A 19,746-nucleotide genomic window follows, 5' to 3' on the forward strand; every position below is an offset into this window, starting at 1 on the left:
CAGCCGGCCTGCCTTGAAATTAAACAAAAAGAAGGAAGGGAGAAAAAAAAAAAAAAAAAAAGTCCTACCACTGTGTGAGGGGGACACTCGGGAGGCCTCCATGTTGTCTGGAGGGGAGGGGGGAGACGGTCTAGTCGCTTTTCTATGTAGTGGACAAAAACCCATTGCATGTCGCTCTTGATATTTTCAACTCCTGTCAGTTCATCCTTGGAAAAAAAAAAGTACTTCATCGTGTACATTTTATTTTTTTTTTTAATGGTTGAGTATTTCCAAATGAGGTCTATCATGAAATAAATATTTCTCTTTTGGTTTAAAAGGTTGACCAAATTCTTTTGAATTGCTCTTTCCACTCACAAAATCCAGTATTTAATTCATTCCTGCCACCTTATGATTAAATATTTCTGGTAATTATATTTAATATAGAATTTTGACATTCTGCCTTATAGATGATCGTGTTCACAAAATGTTACGTATTCAACTAGTGGAAGTCGGACTTTTATAAGGCAATTACATTGAACAATGTTATCGTCCAATCACTGCACAGCTTTGAATTCAGTTAATTAAAAGTCCCCAGCAAAGCTTCTGCTGCTCCAAAGTTTCGGCTTGTCCACATTGTCCCGCAGCTTCTGTTCGAACGCGACAACAGGAGGGAGCTTTTGTCGATGGTCACACTGCATGTCCGTACTCGCTGTCGTAATCCACAGGTAGGTATTTGACTGGCGTGTGTCCGTGGCTGTCACAGGAGGGAGGGCGAGCGCTCAAAACGCCCCCCTCGTTCCCGTAGGTGACCTGCGGGCGTCGACCTGCGCTCCGGCTGGTGTGGCGGCTGGCCGGGCGGCTCTCTGGAGGCGTGGCGTCCTCCCTAGTTAACAACAGAGAGATAAAAGAGTCGGCTGTGAGCACTGTACGGTTTTGCATTTAGACAGCAAAGTTTTGAAAACGATGCCCGTTTATACTAAACACTGAAAACGAGGTCGTTTTTAGGTAAGGCCACAAGTTTATTGTTTTTGTAATGAAAGCACACACACAGACGACCAAGTTGGATCGTTACTACGGTGACTGTCAACTACAAAACTACCAAGTTCCAGGACAGTATGGACCTAGCGCCATGACACTCTGGAGTCCGCCATTGTTGTTAATGTCCATCGGTTTGCGCATGTATAGTAGCGTTGTCCCTCATTTCCACGGAGACAGAGCCCAAAGGTTTCCAGAAAGTGCTGTTTTTCACTCGTTTTCGTAAAGTTCCACCTCGGGAGCTGTTTTCAAAAAGTTGTGCCTGCTCTCTGACCGTCGTTGTTGTGGAAACGTACCCCCAAAACACAATCAAGGTTTTGCCATTTTCAATTGAAAACGTTGGCGCGTAAATGGGGCCTCAGTAGCTATTTCACAGAAAACTAACAAAAGGTGTACACTTTGTTGAAAAGTACAAGATGTTGAATGTGAGCCACCATTTGACCTTGAAGGGACCGGACCAGTAACATGGGAGCATAGAAACTTTTAAAACATACATTTCACAACAAATGTTTCCCTTCATTTGATTGTAAAGGAGCAGTAATGCATCATGAAAAGGTTTACAATTAATTGAAACGCAAATTTAACCCTTACACATTTTTAACAAAGCCTCTTAGTGCAAAATGCAGTGAAATAACCTGCAACCTGCAGTTTGCGGCATTTTGCTGCTTTCAGAAAGAATGTCTTGTAGTATATAATGGTAATAATGGTTCACGGTAGCATTCTTTATAAAATCCAACACTTTCTTCAATACTTCCTAGGTTTGCATGACGTCATCCGTCAGCAAGGTCGCCCACAGGTAGACAAGTGAGCAGGCAGTGGGGCAGAAGGCTCGGTCACCCATCGTCCTGAGTCTGGTCCTCGGGAGAAGGAGGTGTGAGGAGTTACTGGAGCTGAGGGAGCGTGCTGTGGGGAGTGGGGCGAGCAGCTCCTGGAGCTATGGGGGTGCGTTGCCATGAATACATTGGGAGGTGAGGAGGCAGATCTTGAAATGTATTCTGGCGGAGACGGGGAGCAGGTGGAGGGATTTCTAGACGGGTGTGATGTGGTCATGTTCTTTTGGTTTTGGCGAGGAGCCCGGCGGTGCTGTTCTGGATGTGTTGGAGTTTCTGAACGTTTTTGCTGCTGATGCCATAGAGGAGTGAGTCGCAGTAATCCAACCTGGAGGAGATGAAGCCATGAATGAGCTTCTCAGCGTCGGGGAAGGGTGAGTGATGGGCGGAGGGTTGCAATATGTTTGGGATGGTAAAATGATGTTTTGCACAGGTGTTTGAGGCGCATGTCAAAAATAGAGGCGGGAGTCGAACCGCACACCAAGGTTAGTGCCAGTGGAGGAGACAGGGACCTGACCAGAACACTTTATTGATGTGATTGTATATTGCTGAAGCTGATGGGGTGTGCCGACGAGTACGGCCTCTGATTTGGAGCTGTTCAGCTGGAAGAAACTGCTTCATCTCTGGCTTTATCTCCTCCAGGCAGAGGGTGAGTTGGTGGCGGGTGTGAGGTGGATTCTTAAGTTTTAAGTTGGGTTTATGGCATTTAGTAACTACTTATATCCATAGTCACTATTAGCTAGTAACTAAAGGTCAGTATTCATATTTGTACTTGTCCTTTTGAAAAAAAAAAAGATTTTGCAGCCCTAATTCTGGAACAGAGATTTTAATATAATGTGACAATAATGAATGGATTCTTTAATGAAATTCAAAAGGCCGGGTGGGACATTAAAATTTGCAAGTGATCTGGATCATATAGTGACTGTGTAAGATCAGTTAAAACGATGCTCACACCATCAAATTTGTTCAAAAGCAAAGATTCTGAAAGTCTTGAGAACATTATTCAATCTTTTTGTGTTGTTTTATCTCAAACCTGTATCGTCACAGTGCTGCAGGTATTTCTTATATTTTCTCTCTCTCGCTCTACCTTCATGTGTCTGGACGCAATTTCCTCGGTGAAGCGGCGTTGCCTCGTTGGTAAAGACGTACATCTTTGTTGCATTAGCCTATTTGGAGACTTTCCCCCCGGGATGACGACTTTCACGGAGAAACGGATTTAACTTTCTCTTCTTCTGTTGTGGATTCAAACCAACAGACACTGACGAGAGAGTATACAGACTCTCCCCTCGTCAACGCTGCTGCCAACTGAGCTTACAAGCTGCCTTGTATTCTGTATTTATGTAACTTTTGCAGTACACCTCACCCACTTTGGCATTTTCCGCTCCTGTGCGGGCCGAGCGCTCAGACGTACCGCTGCCAGAGGGAAGATATTTGACTTTTGATTTGCTTAAATGGGAAAACTAATGTAACAGAGGCCCGTGGGGCATCGTTTATGGTGCGTCTGAATTATCGCGCAAGACGTAGGAACAATAAAACACACGGAATCTGATCGTTTATCATTTACAGTAGCAGGAGCGCCGCTTGAGAATTATTCGTGCATCTTGATTTACCCCGCAAGTCATTTATTTATTCACGCTTATACAAAAGTTTCTCCTCTTTTTTTTTTTTCTTTTCTTTATTTTATCATTAAAAATGGCAACGCGCGGGACATTCGTGTGGACAGACAATGAAGTTAGATTGGCAATCCGGTTTGTCTTCAACAATAAAACTACCAAGTCCCAGGAGAATATGGACTGAGAGTCCCACCTTGGGAGACGTTTTCAAAAACTTCTGGTTCCGAACACACCGGTTCCGAACACCGAGGTGGTGTAAATAGACACGCGAAAGTTTTCCATTGTCACGTGAAAATGTTGTGTAAACAGTCTTCAGACACATTGGATTACCAGCAGCCGGCTGTGAGTGAGAGCATCTCTTCTTGATCTTATCTTAATCATTTATTTGGTGAATAGCTTGTCTTGTCTGTCCTGTTTCACTCGACCATTTATCTGCTTGTCTGGTTCATTGTGTGTCTTTATTTACTTTGACTCGCCAAATGCGTCACAAAAATCTGTATAACGAGCCTACCCACGGGTACTGATAAACTAACCTTGAACCTTGAAAGCGTGAGCCTGAAAACAATTTGACAATGAGTCAATAAAGTCACACTTCAAAAGTTCATATGTTAAATTAGAAACATATAAAAAAAAAATAATAATTTATTTCTCTGTATTTGCTACACGTGAGACTAAATCAGCCTATTGTGTTGTGGTGTGATTGTCTCTGTCAGCAGAGCTGCTGCTTCCACTCACAATGGCCACACTTCATCCACATCCACGGATTAGAAAGACCTTGAGATTTCACATCTTGCAGCTCCGGTGTTCGGCTCCCGAGTCGACACATAAAGAGATGTGATGCTCGTGAGCTTTTCAAGCCGCGGTGCTCTCCTTCCACCTCAAAGCGTCTGACCCATGTGACAGCGAGCGGTGGGATTTCAATTATTCGGTTTAGAGCTGAGGCGCTGTGATCACGCGAAGGGGGCCCGTCGGACCTCTGTATGTCAGAAACAGAGAGTTCCACGCCGGCTTTCGGGCGTCGGGTGCTTCTCGTCTCTTGTCCGCTGTCCTCCCACACTGACACTACCCCTGTTCCAGCGTCTGCTTTGAAAGCTGTTTTCAACTGTGTGTGAACCGCAACTCCAATTGTCTTCATGGAGACAAAGTCGGTTAACAAAAGACGCCTTTTCAGAGATGTCAGACCGGCAGGTCACCTCTTCCAAAGTGTTCAGTTTCAGGGCCGAGGAGAATCCGCTGCGAAAAAAACCCTGAAAAGGTGCAACATTTGCAATCTTCACATGGGTAATCCGAAAGGCTGTCCAAAATAAATGTAAACCTAATTATTTCATTTTAACGAACTGTTAACTTTCCTAACATACAGTTCGATTGTGTTTTGCGGTTATTCATGAAGAATAACACTGTGAGTGACATCATCCACAAACAAGGGAATTTAAATGAGGGTTTTTGTTCATCAGATTCAGTTTACATGAGAAAGATCTGCTGTAGTTTCCATGTTATTTTGCTGGAGTTCACCATGAAGTGATTGAATGGATTACACTGACTGTGATACTGCGGAGTATGGACATGAAGTAAGATCAACTGCAATATTTCGGGCTACAATAACAGCAGCATTTAGCAACGCAGACATTTTCAAATGTGCATCGTATGATAATATATCACAATATCATATTGCAAATCTGTCAAGTGGAATCCTCAGTGCATCCAATTAGCAGATCAGCTTCCACACGCGTGTGTGTGAAATAACTTTGTGCTGGTTTTTAAAGAATAAGTGCAAATTTCGTCATATATCAGGTCAATTGTCTGTGGTAGATCAAGTGGATATTGAAAATGTGGTCTCGAGACCAAGACTGGTCTCCAGTACTGTTTCAATTTAACTACATTCATATTATCTCTTAACTCTGTACCCAGCCGTTAATACACCCTAAAGCATACTTTATAATACGAAATGCTTTTCATGATCTCGCTTTCCAACATTTAACCATTAAATAGAGTGAGGAGTCTGTACATTCCTCCGCTCCCAGTTATATCACTTTAACCAGCTTCTTTCTGAAGCAATAACAGACTGACACTTGAAGAATCAACATCTGATCTCTGGGTTTTTTTTCCAACAGACAACTTTGTCGCTCAGACATAAAACTGACGATCACCTATATACATTTGTTAAATGCTGTATATTTCGTAACTATTCACAGGGTTAAAGTACAACCGCCGACAACCTCAACCGGAATGACAGCTATATAAGTATCACATATACTGTATACTGAAGTTCTGTAACATTTATGTAACTGGCAGATATTTTTTTAAAGCCTATATAAATTGTATATGCCCCAGATAACAAGCTGGAGGATATTTTGGGGGGATGTTTCTTTATAGAACAAAATCAGTAAAATCTGCAGAAATATGCACCATTTGAAGCTTTTTATCTCAATACATTTCAAAGTTTTCACTCATTCTCTCTTCATTATGCAAAAAAAAAAAATAAACAAAGTAGCCCGACAACATCATGATACCGCTAATACTTTGTGTGTGTGTGTGTGCGTGCGTGCGTGCGTGCGTGCGTGCGTGTGCGTGCGTGCCTGTTTTAATATAAACACTGTCCCAGAAAGACCTGTCGCTCCATTTTGACTTTCTTTCAGTATTGCTGTCCTGTTGGACTTGGCCCACATAGTTGTACTTGATGTACTTGGTGATGTACATGACACATAACTGCTGAAGTGTTTTTAACCTTTTCACACATTATTATTTTTTAGTTTCAGATCCACAGAGTGTCAGAGCAGTCTGATGGCTGTGACTCCCTCACTGCTCACAGAAAGCTCCGTTTGCGAAGACTGGTGAAACTCTGCTCTCATAAATCTGGAATACTCTCATTTCCAAGCAGTATTGTAATAATTACTGGTATGCAGGTCTTTCGGAGAGCTTTTCATATACAAATATTGTTCCCCAATCATAAAGAAAGGTATAGGTCAGGAGTGATTGTTGATAATAACGATTCTCTCAATTTCTGAGAAACGACCTGTGAGGTTTAACGCACACAGCACCCCAACTCTATGCACCGTATATCCCCATCGTAAACAGTGGACAGATCATTAGAAAGTGCAAATAAATGTTAAATCAAACAGGGTGTTCGACATTCACTCCTACTTTGTTCCTTTTGTTAACCAAACGGCTTCGACGTCCTATAGTTACCTCTCCTGCTTTTGAAGTTTGGCTGTCAGTGACGTCCATGTCTGCCTGACAGTTTTGTATTTATTTTATTTTAGTTCTCCAGATGTAACAACCTGCAGAAGTCTACTTAAATAATGTTCAGCCTGCACGTACGTATCCGTTTGACAATACTGGCCACTAACTAGGAGGGAAGTTTTGTACTCGGGGGGGGGGGGGGGGGGGGGGGGACATTTCGAAGATAAATGAGGACTTGGGAGACAGGTGCCAGACAGCGAGAGTGTGAGTTTCAGCTCACTTATCTCCCCGTCTGGCGTGCTGTATCTGTGCAGGCTCTACCTGATTTCATTGGAGAACTCCTTCTCAAAATGTCTTCTGGTGCTCAGCTTCCAGTAAAGCAGCCCGATGAAGACCAGCAGGACGAAGATGAGGAGAAGAGACCCCACAACAGTGCCGACGATCACGGCCGCTCTGTTCGGAGCTGTGAACAACAGAATTATTCACTCAGAGGCTCTGTGGGAGAAAATGACACGGTGTGAAGTATTCATTATGCTGCAGCGCACTTGTTGTCGAGTGGGTTCTCATTGTGTGAAGGCTTTTCCAAATCCTCGTTCACAGTAAGATCCATCTACTTCAGTTTCTTACTTCTGTGCCATTCAGTGTTCATATATAGCAGTGATTAGCTACTTTTCCCTTCTCAAACATGACAGTAAACATTGGTGGATACTCTACTCAGCACTAGATGCAAGGAAGGGCATTATTATGATTTTCTTTGACATGTGCAAAGATGTTTTTCCTTATTTATGTATTATTACAGTATTTCCTGCACTTAATGACATTTTGCCAAAACAATAATTTAAAAATGTTGTAAGATAATGACTCAGATATTAAATTAGAAAGCTTTTACATTACTGGCAGGTAATGTGTTTTTGGCCATTGTTAGATTACTGGTTATTACAGAAATCTTTACGAAAGAGTATAAAATAAACAGACTTCAAGTACGAAAGGGCTTCTAAACAAGCTCACATCCAACATGTTGTATCAAATTGGGGTGGCATGGCTTGGTCGGTTGAGCGATTGTCTGCCAATTGAAAGGTTGCAGGTTCCATGCCCATCTCTGCCTGCCTACATGCCGGAGTGTCCTTGGGCAATATACTGGACCCCGAACTGCCTGGGGTGTGAGAGTGAGTGGTTGGGGTGGTCAGAAGGGCCGATGGCTCAGTCTGTATCTCCATACTGTATTTACCACCATCCAGTATGGAGTGAATGAATCATGCCATGTGAAGTGTCTTGAAAAGCGCTTTATAAAACCCATGCATTATCATTATTATTATTAAATGGATTTTATGTAAGGATGGACCGCCTAATGTGTTTAGTAAGTGGTAAATGGACTGTTACTCACATTCACCCATTCACACACACTTTCACACACCAGTGGAGCAAGCTGCCAGGCAAGGTGTTCAATCCCTCCATTGGAAGCAGTTTGGGGCTCAGTGCCATGCTCAAGGACACTTCGACATGTGGACAGGGGCAGAAACAGGGTACAGAACCCGCAACCTTGCGATTAAGAGTTGATCATTCAACCAACCAAGTCACAGCCACATTTCACATTGTTTAGGAAGTAAGGGCAATATGACTGTGAGGTATGATGAATGTTTATTCTCTAACTTTCGGAAGTGTTACTCATGGTTTCCTTCTTAAAATGTAACACATTCCTCATGCGCCACTCTGTGAAAACTATTGCTGTAAAAGTGTTGGGACTGCTTAAGTGCACTATACAAGTAAAGTCCATTTATCAGAGTCCATTTCCAATAATATAATTCAGATTCATACCTTTGGTTTGAGTCCCCTGCTAAAAACTCTCGCTCTATGGCAGCAGCTCACACTTGAAATGGAAATGAAGGATGGACTGCTCACGGCCAGAAATCAGAGCACTGAGAGAGAGAGATGCTGGAATAAAGGGCCGGATCTGCACGTCATGAAGCACGGATGCAGTGACCCTGTTTGACTCGAGACTAAGTGGTGATATATGTCTGTGATGGCACACCTGTCTTACATTCTCAGAGCCGCCAGACTCATTTCCCCGGCAGACGCCTCGACTGAACCTTTTCCAGAGCCGTTCAGAGGTGTTACCCTGCTGCTCTAAATAATCGGAGTCTTCTGTTTACGCTTCAACGATGTGCCACTAAATGCCCTACGAAGCCTGTTGCATGTGGAGATTTTCTTTGCTGCCGTTTTCCCGTTGCAATTATGGCCAGTCAACGGGGACTGTAGACGTACCGGCTGCAGAATCCTTTCAGCTGCAGTGTCGTGTGACTTTGTGATTCACCAGCACAGAGTCAGAGGGGAAACCTTGTGTGACTCAAAGATGATGATACCATTGAAGTCGACCTTCCCCGAGTCATTGTTAGACAACATAATGAGAGTGAGGCGCTCCACGCTGACACCTCGTCAAAGTGGAGCTGAGACGAGATTTCAAAGATGGTAGACTTAACCGTTTCTGGAGTATTTATTAAAGTGTTTCGGAAAGCTACAATCTGGGTTTTTGAAGATCTCAACGTGTGCATTACATGCCTTACGTTTATCTGCTTTCAGGTGGATCCTGCAGCGTTCTGCCCCAACTTCATTGGTCACCTCACAAAGGTAGATTCCCGCAGAGCTCTGGGAGTGGTTGCTGATTTTCAGATCCCCGGTCATGCTGTCTGAGAGATACACGCATGCACAGAGGTCACAAACACAGATTAAGACGGTAAAACCAGAGAGGAGTCAAATTGGCTGCCTTTCTCCACACGGGAAACAACTTCGTAACGTCAGAGATTCCCTCCCATGTGTACGCGTGTGAGTTTTTGATTGACGCAGCTTGCAGTGAGAAGAAGTGCAAATGACAAGCTGGTAATGCACAAACATCTTCTATTTTTCAATCATGGTCACCAAGTAACCTCTAATGCATGTTTTTGGACTGTGAGAGGAAAAATGTAGTACCACCAAAAAACAGGTAAACTCTTCAGAGTGAGTCCAACAAGCCTCAAACCAAAGATCTCTGCCTGCTGCCGAGCACAAATGAAACTGTTTTTCCAAGAGGAATCAAGATTTATTTATCGTGATTTAACCTGGCTGGCACACCAACCTGTGCAATAAGAGCCGGTTTTTTTACCCGTTTAGGGAAAACTTATTACAGAAATTGTAATATTAACAAAGAAATTGGGGTTTATTGACTACACACACATACACACACACACACACACCCTCTTTGATGTGCAGTATCATGGTGACATCAGCAGAGGTCAGACTTACCCTGTGCGGCAGCAGCAGGGATGGGGTCGCCGCTCTCCCTCCTCCACCTGTATTTCAAGGGAGCCGAGCCTTTGGCAGAATTGCAGTGCAGTGATACGGCTGCGCCGACCAGCCCCCCTCCCTCCGCCCGGCACTTAGGCACCGACGGCTTCACTGCAAATCAAAATAACACAGGGATCACTTTTTGTTGCCATTTCCTTTCTGCTTTTGGACGAAAAACAAGGCAGAACTAATAGAGGTTCAAATTGGGGGAATCATTGAGCTTGAGGGTTCTGGCAGCATGTTTTTCTCCAGAACTTGTACCTGGTGGTTCTCGATTGGGCTCTTGCTGCAGTCAGGGTAATCCGTGTTTAATGCACTCGTGATTCATTGTACGATAGTGAATCCTGCTTTCGAAGCCGTGGACTAACAAGCTACTTTGCTGGACACAAAACACATGTCATTTCGGTTAACGCACTCCATCGTCGTCGTCTGGGTTCAGCTAATATTGCAAGTTATTTAAGAAAACAAACAAAAAAACACATAAAGTACATCTGCAGTATCCACCAACAGCATTTTAAAAACAGAGAAATTGTAAAAAAAAAATTGTTTCTGGTCAATTTTAAGGGAATTTTGTGCTTTTTCTGATGAACTGTGATCACAGACAATGGTTTTAGAAAAGCGTTCCACAACTCCTGCAGTGGTGTCCACCACACAGTTTTATCTATTTCTTTCTACTTTCAGGTTTCAAGTATACTTTTAAAATAAGTGAGTTATTTATCATTCTTATTCTTATTTTTGTTCTTATTCTTATTCTGTTATTATTTATTCTATAATTTAAGAAGAGTTTCTAAACGTTTTAGCTGACTGAGGCCCCATTTACACGACAACGTTTCAAGTCAGAACGCGTCGTTTTAGAGTTTTACTTTCATAAAAGTTTTACGTTGACACAGCAACGTTTTAAAAAAATGAGGTCTGTTGACACGGCAAATGCAGAAAATAGAGATATAGTGAAAACGGTGAGGATTTTGGATCGCTATTACAGTGAGTCTCAACTATCCAACCACCAAGTCCCAGGAGAATATGTGCCGGGAGTCATGACACTTGACGCAGCCGTTGTGCAGAAAAAACTATTTACTATGTGCATGTACAATAATGGCATTTCGTTGAGTTGCATTTTCCCCCTTTTCCTGTAGTGTGTGTTCTGCTCCGAGATGAGCCGAGCAGCACGGTGTGTGACGCCGTGAGTAACGGTACAAAAACCAACCAGGCTGAAAGCAACACTGCTGCTGCAGCCAAAGCCAGAAAGTTCCCGACTTGTTAAGGCGTGGCTTCATGAAATTATACTATAGGAATTTATTAGACAATATAAACGAACCTGCACGGCGCCGTGATCACTCAGTTCCACTTTAATATCGCTCACTGCTCTTCTTTATTTTCCATCAAGTTGTTTTGAGGCTGTTTCTCCGGTGTGAATGCATTTTGTGTTGGAATATTATTTCCTCACCTTGACGGCAGAGCAGATGTGCGCTCCATAAATTCATGTTTCTGCAGTAACATCAGACGAGACCATTATTATTAACCTCATTACTCCAGATCAACCCTCATGGAGCTAAACAGACTTGGAACAAGTCAAGAACAACAACAAAAACATCCTTCAAAGTCTCAGTGGCCAGGATTTATTTAATTATGTCAAAAAGGTCGTTATAAACACTCCGTCTCCGCTCCGCTGCACTCTGAGTTCTCCCACAGGGCGCTACAATCCACTCACCAGTCAGGATATTGTAAAAAATAGGCAGGTCATTTTCAAAGAGATCTGATTGGTCAGTAGACGACGCCTTCATTCTCTGCTCCCAAGCAGTTTAGACATTCAGAGTACCCGGGGTGATTTATCCTGGTAAGAAGTGAATCTGCTTGGCAGTACAGAAAACTCCGGGTTAATCCTGAAGTTACCTCGAAAAGAGAAAATCCAGAGTCATAATATAGGCCCGAGGTTGATTTGTGGCACCATGTTTGTTTACATCTATATGCTGTGTTTTACACTGAAGTCACACGAGATTTGGAATATCGAGCGTGAAGAACCTGATACTCTGCTGAACGATCGGTGGGTGCGTGGTGAGCGCCGTGGTTCACCACACACTATCAGATCACAAGAGGAAGATTCCCCCCCCCCCCCCCCCCCCCCCCCCGTCATGTCACTGAATAACAAAATGCGTCATTCGTATAAAAATGTACATCTTAGTTTAAACACTAAACACTAAAAAAAACATTCTGTTATTCTAAAACTTTTCCTCATATTTCACCTTTTTGGAATTGCGGTCGTAAAAACTGAACATAAAGACATCCACCCATTCATTCAAGCTGTCAGACCAGAGGATCAGAGAACTTTCCTTAACAATGTTCTTGTAATGAAATGCAGCAGTCGAGACCTTTAACATCATTTGAGCCATAATGTCTGAAACTCAAGGTCTCCCACCACAGGACACTCGAATGCTGCTTGTAAATGAAAAGGCTCGTTTCATGGCTGGGATAAATGAAGGTGACTTGGTCTGGGGGACGTCATTTTTGGCTGTGGAGAAATAATTGTTTCTTGAATGTTACTATGATAAACATTTTGTAGGAGTGATTGTTGCAGGTTGAGCAGCTTTAAGCGTGTCTGATATGCTGGATTAATACAAAGCACAGATTGGACGTGTGTATCGAGGGACACGTTGGTTAGATGTGAAAGAATAAGCCACTGTAAAAACTTTATGCTGTATTAATACATATGTTGGTTTAAAGCAAGACATCTTTCTGTCTTACAGGTGAATGTCTTGAATGTACAATTGTTTTACTGTTGTAGAACTCATAGTAAGATAAAGGCACCTGATATGAGGACATTGTGCAGAAGTAGGAATCGCTGCCAAATACTAGTCAGAAACAATAACGTCAAGAAATGTAGTTTTAAGAATGCCAACTTTTTAGTCTTATTCAAGTAGGTGGTGGGCTTGAATCTAGAAACGTGTCACAATTATAGAACTGAAAATGGGTAAATAAATTAAAAGCTAATTAGTTTGGCACAAAGTACGTTTGTCGAGTGTGCGTATAACATAAAAATACTTGCACATGATTTTGTGAAAGCTTCAGGGAGCTACTAGAAGATAGTAAAAGAGCTTCAGAGCCATGTGTCACAGAGACAGAAGAGATCAGACTTGTCCGCTTGAAAATGCTCGGCAACTATCAGGATCAATTCAGACCTCATCGATTTCATAGTGAAACTCCGGGTAACCACACGGCACCAAATTCAAACGCTACAGAAGTTTTTATGATCTCAATCACATTTTTCTTCTCATTCCCATTTGACATACACACTTTCCCATAAGCAACTCACAGAATATAATGCAGCATTGTTGAATTGGACAGATTTGAAGCTGGGATTTTCTGAGTAAAAACAAAAAGGACAGGCGCAGCTGCTCATTGCAAATAGTTTTTACAATTCAGCAGTCATTAAATTTGAATAAATCCAGCTGGCCTGAATGAAACCTAAAGGAGGTACGAAATGGCCTGTATCAAATAGGTATGTCACAGTGCATGAATAATTTAATTTGAATGCTTATAGAGATGTTCAGCGGTGCAAAGATTACAGGCAGTGGTGAAGAAGACCGAGGAAGAGTGTGACGCTCGGATGAGTCATCCTTCATGTGCCAGTTGACCCTGTGTTTTCATGCTTTGGGTCCACTCATCCTTTTAGACGGAGAGGTCACTCTTTTGTTTCTTTTCAGTTTTTTTGTTTTGTTTTGATTGATTATTTCCATCCTGTAATGAAGCATTTCTGTCCTGATGTAAGTGCTCTCAGCTATGACAAGGTCCAAATTGATAAAGCACACCAATCAGCGGGCGGCACAGACCCGCCGCCACCGCATGAAAACACCCGTTGAATTGTTTTCCCCAGTAAATCAAAACGAAACTGCCAACAGAGGTGACTGTCCTCCACCTCGGTTACTCCTCGCTCCCTCAACTCGATGAGTTGGACTTGAATCAAGCTAATTCCAATAAGCATCTGGCAAATTTCAAGACTGGCTACACAGACAAATGGCTCAGAGTGAAGTGTCATTTCGATTTGCTGTTGCCTTTTTCAGTCTCTCATCAATTTCGCCCAGTGTTTCCATCAGATCCTGACAAAGCCATCTTCCTCGGGTTCATTCGGCCGTGTCGAACAGTGAACACCGCGACAACGCCGTGAAAGCGGCCCTGCTCGAAGGAGAAACCAAGCTGGTTTTGCTACTTCTATCTGCGAATCTTTAGACAGGACAGAGCTGCGGTTGGAGATGAGTTCCTGATTCAAATGAAATGGATTTACACGGTGCGTTGGAGCCGATCCCAGCTTACGATCTGACAGTTCATCACAGACTCCAAGAGGCATGTTTTTCTAAATGGGAATATTGTCCCTCTAGCGTGTTTTCGTAAATGGGTATATTTCTCTTCTTTTACAGAGAATAAAAAATTACAAAATTTCTTTCTATTTAACAAATTTGAAAAATAGTGACGTCTGAAAATAAACCATTTTGAACGAGGAAGCCTTCAATATACAATTGAGTAAAAAAGAGTAAAGCCACTCTGTTGGCCTCCAATGTTGTTATTGTCATCGTTTTTCAAAATGTTGAGACGGAGTGATTTCCGAAAGTTCTACCTTCAGGGCCGATTTTACAAAATAGTATTTTCAATGGCTCCGCGCACAATTGTCATATACAAGTGGACGCCCACCTTGCCTAAACAAGGCCTAAAATCCGGCTGCATAATGTATTAACAATAAAACAAGGCCACCAAATTTAAATTGAACTCTTTTTTTTCATAAAATGGTCTCATACGTCGAATCTGTTCTGGCCAGTTTCATTTAGTTACACAACATCTTGCCTTTTTTTTTTTTTTTTTTACAATTGAGGATGTCACTGGTGAATGTTGGTGGACATAAATAATGCAGTCGGGAGTCTTTTGTTCACTCGAGGATGCAACTCAATGCCCAGCCTTACCTAACACCACCAGGGACATCTTGCGCGTGTCCACTCCTGGGGATTTCTTGACCTTACACTGGTAGGTAGCGCTGTGGGCAGGCGACAGCACGGCGATAGAGAGCGAGGCGTCGCCTCTCGAAGGGTCCCCGGCGGCGAAGCTGAGCCCGTTCGCGAGATCAGCGTGGAAGTATTGAGTGCCACCGGTGTAGGACAGAAGCTAGAAATGGAAAAAGATTTAAACGATTTCAGGATCCTGTCTGAGATGCCGAGCATTATACGGTAGTTTTATTTATTTGTAGCTGTCATCTTGTGTACAGATGCTGTGTGTTGTGTTTTGAGCTGACTGGCTGTACAACGAACTGCTCCGCTGGCAAAAATAAGTATTACTGAAATTAAACTTGAATTTTAAGAGTTTAACGTCCAATTCCTTGAACCATGTTCTACTGAGCTGCACTGAAGGTGACCATATGTACTGGTTGCATAAAAACAAGGTAATGCTGTCCAGCTACTCATCAATCTTCCATCCTGCTTTATTCAAAATGAGGAAATTAGCACAAATCCTGGCTGTCAAAGGATATTAATTTGGAGGATTAATCCTTCTTTGATCTTTTTTTTTTTTTTTTTCAACCTGTTTCTAAAGAGGCAGAACCATCTCTGGAGGTCAACCCTGTTTAATAAAGTTTTATGCTTTATTTTCAGAGATAGATTTCTCTTGTCCCGAAGAGATTGAATTGTCTGTTGTGCAGAGGTCCCACTTTAAGTAGAATAAGAATTTCTTTTCCGGGCCCTGTTTACACAACAACGTTTCAAGTGCAAACGCATCGTTGTTGTGTTTTCGTTTCATACACATGTTGTGTTTCCATGGCGATGTTCAGAAGATTATGCCTGCTGACACAGGAACTCTGAAAACAATGTAGTGTTCATGTTGGGCCACTAGTGGGTGTTGTTGGTTGCTTTTGTAATGAAGTTACATGCACATACAGAGATCAATACGCTATAAACATTAACAACGGTGAACACAAACAATTAAAATGGACTGCTATTCCGGTGACTCATAAAACTACCAGGTTCCCAGAAGAATATGGACTTGGAGTCATGACACTCTTTCGGCTGCCGTTTTTGTTTTTGTCCATCTACTGGGCATGTGCAGAAGAACTATTTACTACAGCCGTGGTGCCCATGTGCAGTAGCAGCATTTCCTCACTCGGAATGATCGCAAAAAGTTGTTGCTCTCCCCCATTTCCACAGAGACAGGCTCGGAGTGTTTTCAAAAAGTTGTTTTTTTAAGTGGCTCCGAGTACCGTTGTCATGTGAACAACAAACACAACAAAACTTTTCCATTCTCGCTTGAAAACGAGTAAACGGGGCCTCAGTCTATGTGAGCTTCAGTCCATGTTTACCAAAAAAGTCCAACTATGGAACAAACATATGAAATGATGCACGTTAAACAGAACTTTATAATCCGGCCTTACAAACACTATTAACATGTTATTCTGGTGTGACTTGATCTATTTTCTAAAACATCAGAATTCTACTTTAATATGATCACCTATCATTGTTTATCATGTGAATGAGGCTTCTTAAAGGCAAACCCCCACCCCCCCCTGAATTACCACCAACCTCTGAGATTTATGAATCGTTTCAACAATCTCTTAGCCTGATGTTCCTGAGTATTAATCTGCTATTTAGCACAGAGTTTACTCTTTTAAAGACCCAGAAAAAAAACAATGATTGTATTCTATCTGCCACTAAGAGGCAGACAGGCAATGTAGTTAGTGAACCTGATCTTTTTCTTAATTAGTGGAGACTAAATCAGGAAGTCTGTAGTGTATCTGCAGGACAGAAACACAACCTGCAATTGGAATCGAATGGCTCTCAGCCTAACGGTATACGGATAATCATGCTGTTTCCTGTCTGCTGGATGTGCAAACGGGGAGTCGCTTGCTCCCGCAGTATCATAACAACTTTATGCTGCTGTATGTCAGAGCTGTGTGCATGTCAGAAATATATCATTAATTCATGTTTTTGAAAACAGTGTGTCGCTGCACTATTCCGTTAAAAAAACCCAAACATTGGTCATTTCTCTAAAGCAGCATATATCCTTTGTATTGACTGTGGTAAAACTCCAGCCACCCGAAGGAGAAGATGAGAGCTACAAAACATTCTTTTAAGCCTCCAACAGTAACAACTCATTGAATTTAAAGGGTAAATGTGATAAACAACTAATTCCTGTGAACTTATTAAGGTGGTAAGACTTCATCCTCACATCACCCTGCTGGGACACATTCACAACTAATTCCTATTGAGGTTATGGATTTAGGAAAGGTTGACATTTGAATGGGTTTGCAGTTGTAAAGACCGGATTGTGAAGTGGTTTTAAAAAAAACCTCTGTTTTGGTGTAATTTGCTCTGAAAAAAAAAACGAACAAAAGAAACCCCAACTTCAGCCCAGCTGGAAATACGAAACACGTGCAAGACTGGTTCTCAATCTGAAATCTGAAAGCTAAAAGTAACAGCATTTAATTTTCCCTCTTCTCTATGCATACAATACATGTAGTATTCTAGAGCCTTAAATGCTTTTTCAGGTGTATGTTCTGTTGACGCAGAGGCTGTACGGAGGTTCACGGCAACAAATATCCTTCAACCATTGTTTGAATATGGAATTTGAATTGGGCTTTATTGCATTCATTAAGTATTTGTATCGGGAAGAAGCTAAAGGTTAGTACTAAAGTGAATATCAGTGTATCCCTACTTTGAGCCCTACTAATGTGGTCAATATAATTACATAAAACCCAGAAACATCAACATGGGGGCAATTGTCATAAGATATTTGTCTGAAAATAATACAATAAATCACCATTAAAAAAAACTGCCTGATTTTCATGGTGCGGCTTACAGCGCGGCCTCTTACCATTTGATCTTTCTGTGTGGTGTCTGGACTCACGACCGACCATTCAATGTCCAAATCTCCGGAGTCAAAGGTGCTGGGAGTGTATCTGCAGCCCAACGTCACACTCTCTCCTTCAGCCTTCTTGACGGTCCGCGAGCCCGTGGATGTCACCTGCATCCCCCGTGTGCAAATAAGTCCTGAAGAAGTACAGACGATATTGGAATCATGCATTAGCCCCCCTCTTTCATCCTCTCTTTATTAATATGAAGATTAACAGTTACTGAGCCATGGCTCATATTCTTCTTATCTTAATGCAGTCAATAAATTGATTGAGTTTGAGAATCATTTCTCAGAGGCACTCTACCTAAGAAAGAAGAGAAACACCAACAAAAAAGTCGCAGCCAGACTGCCCACTGGAATTAGATTAGAAGGTTTTTGAGATGCATTTAATACCTTAATCACAATAAAAACAGATCAATAAGAAACACTCAAACAAACAAAAGTAAAATAGGTGTTTTGCTCTTTCCAGAATGAATTTCAAGCAGCTTTATACCACAGCTGGTGCAAGGCCCCTTATGTAATGGTCAAACCCAATAACAGTAACAAAAAAAATTGTAATTAGCGAAACATACTGAATCATGACCTTGAGGAGTAACAACAATAAAAAGACCTAAGTGCAGAAAACATTAATGCAATAAAACGAACCTATAAATATATGAGTAAAAGAAATGAAGCCATTCTGTATGCAAGCTCAACTTGAACCAAACAGCCTTTCAAGATGGTAATTATGCTGGTCAATTGTTCATATCAGTGTGAATACAATTGCAGTAATACTTTCCCATAGTGAATAATGATACACCACCATGTCAACATGAATGAAACCTTTTCAATGTTCTTTTGCCCATGTAACCTCTTTAGAAGCCGTTCTGAGACGTGAACAGGGAGAAAATCTGTAGCTTTGATAGACGCTCGGGGTAAAAACATAAATGTGGTAAGCAATAGAGCGCAAAGCACATTGTCACACCATCTATTTTATATTTTCTAAGTAAACTGTAAATGTATTAATTCATACGCCTTTCTAAACTATGGTATGTTTGTCAAAGATTGAATTAGCAGTAAAAATACCTGCTATCCTTCAAGTGCTGACACTATTTCATTAAGACTAGATGTTGTAAGAGAGAACAGAATAGTAGAGAAGACGGCTCCCAAAATAGCATCACCATGATCAAGCCACTGTGCGAGTGCATTCACGAAAATAATCCCCACAAAACAACGAAGAAACATTTGAAATCTCACTCTAACAATGAATTTCGAAATACCAGAAAGTGATAGTGTGATGAAAAGTTGAACTTGTAGATAAGATGTAGTCGTGACAGTGTGTTGGGTTTGTGTGTGCGACTTCCTCATGGAGTCGGCATGACCTGTAAATACGTATGCGTGGTGTCTCTGTAGTGTGTGTGTGTGTGTGTGTGTGTGTGTGTGTGTGTGTGTGTGTGTGTGTGTGTGTGTGTGTGTGTGTGTGTGTGTGTGTGTGTGTGTGGTGGACCCTCAAGGCCAACTAAAGTGCTGGTCTCAGAAAGACATGAGACCATGCATCAGAGGAAAAGAACGGGCATATATGTCTGTAAATTTCCATCACAGCGTTTTCATTACAAATACAAACAACAGTACCCACTAGTGGCCCAGCATGAAAACGACATCGTTTTCAGGGTTTCCGCCGTGCACGCGTAAATGAACCTTGACTTCAGAACATAGCCTTAAAAACGAGAAACTTTTCTGAAATCAAAACCCCCCTAAAAACAACAGCTGTTTTCAGTTGAAACCTTGTTGTGTGAAAAGGGCCTAAATGTTTAAAGTCACAGTGTTGTCAGTGTCTGCTCCGGAGTCTCCATTCTAGCTCGCTTTGCAGCTTACCTTGTTTTAGTTTGTTTGGATACCGTTTTGACCCGGATTTTTCCGACTCTACATTAACC

At 42.0% G+C, this 19,746-nt stretch overlaps 1 protein-coding gene across 1 annotated transcript; it reads right to left on the reverse strand.

The window, feature by feature from the left end:
* Positions 1-666: 666 nt before the first annotated feature.
* Positions 667-17,950, reverse strand: vsig8a (V-set and immunoglobulin domain containing 8a; the record flags this gene model as incomplete). Its single annotated transcript, XM_080477612.1, has 6 exons — positions 667-862; positions 6,959-7,100; positions 9,199-9,321; positions 9,914-10,066; positions 14,902-15,100; positions 17,795-17,950. The coding sequence occupies 6 exons, from the start codon at positions 17,948-17,950 to the stop codon at positions 667-669; spliced, it is 969 nt and encodes a 322-aa protein (XP_080333738.1).
* Between the last annotated feature and the right edge of the window lie 1,796 nt (positions 17,951-19,746).

This window comes from Lipophrys pholis (assembly GCF_963383615.2).
Source record: "Lipophrys pholis genome assembly, chromosome: 12".
Lineage (NCBI taxonomy): Eukaryota > Metazoa > Chordata > Actinopteri > Blenniiformes > Blenniidae > Lipophrys > Lipophrys pholis.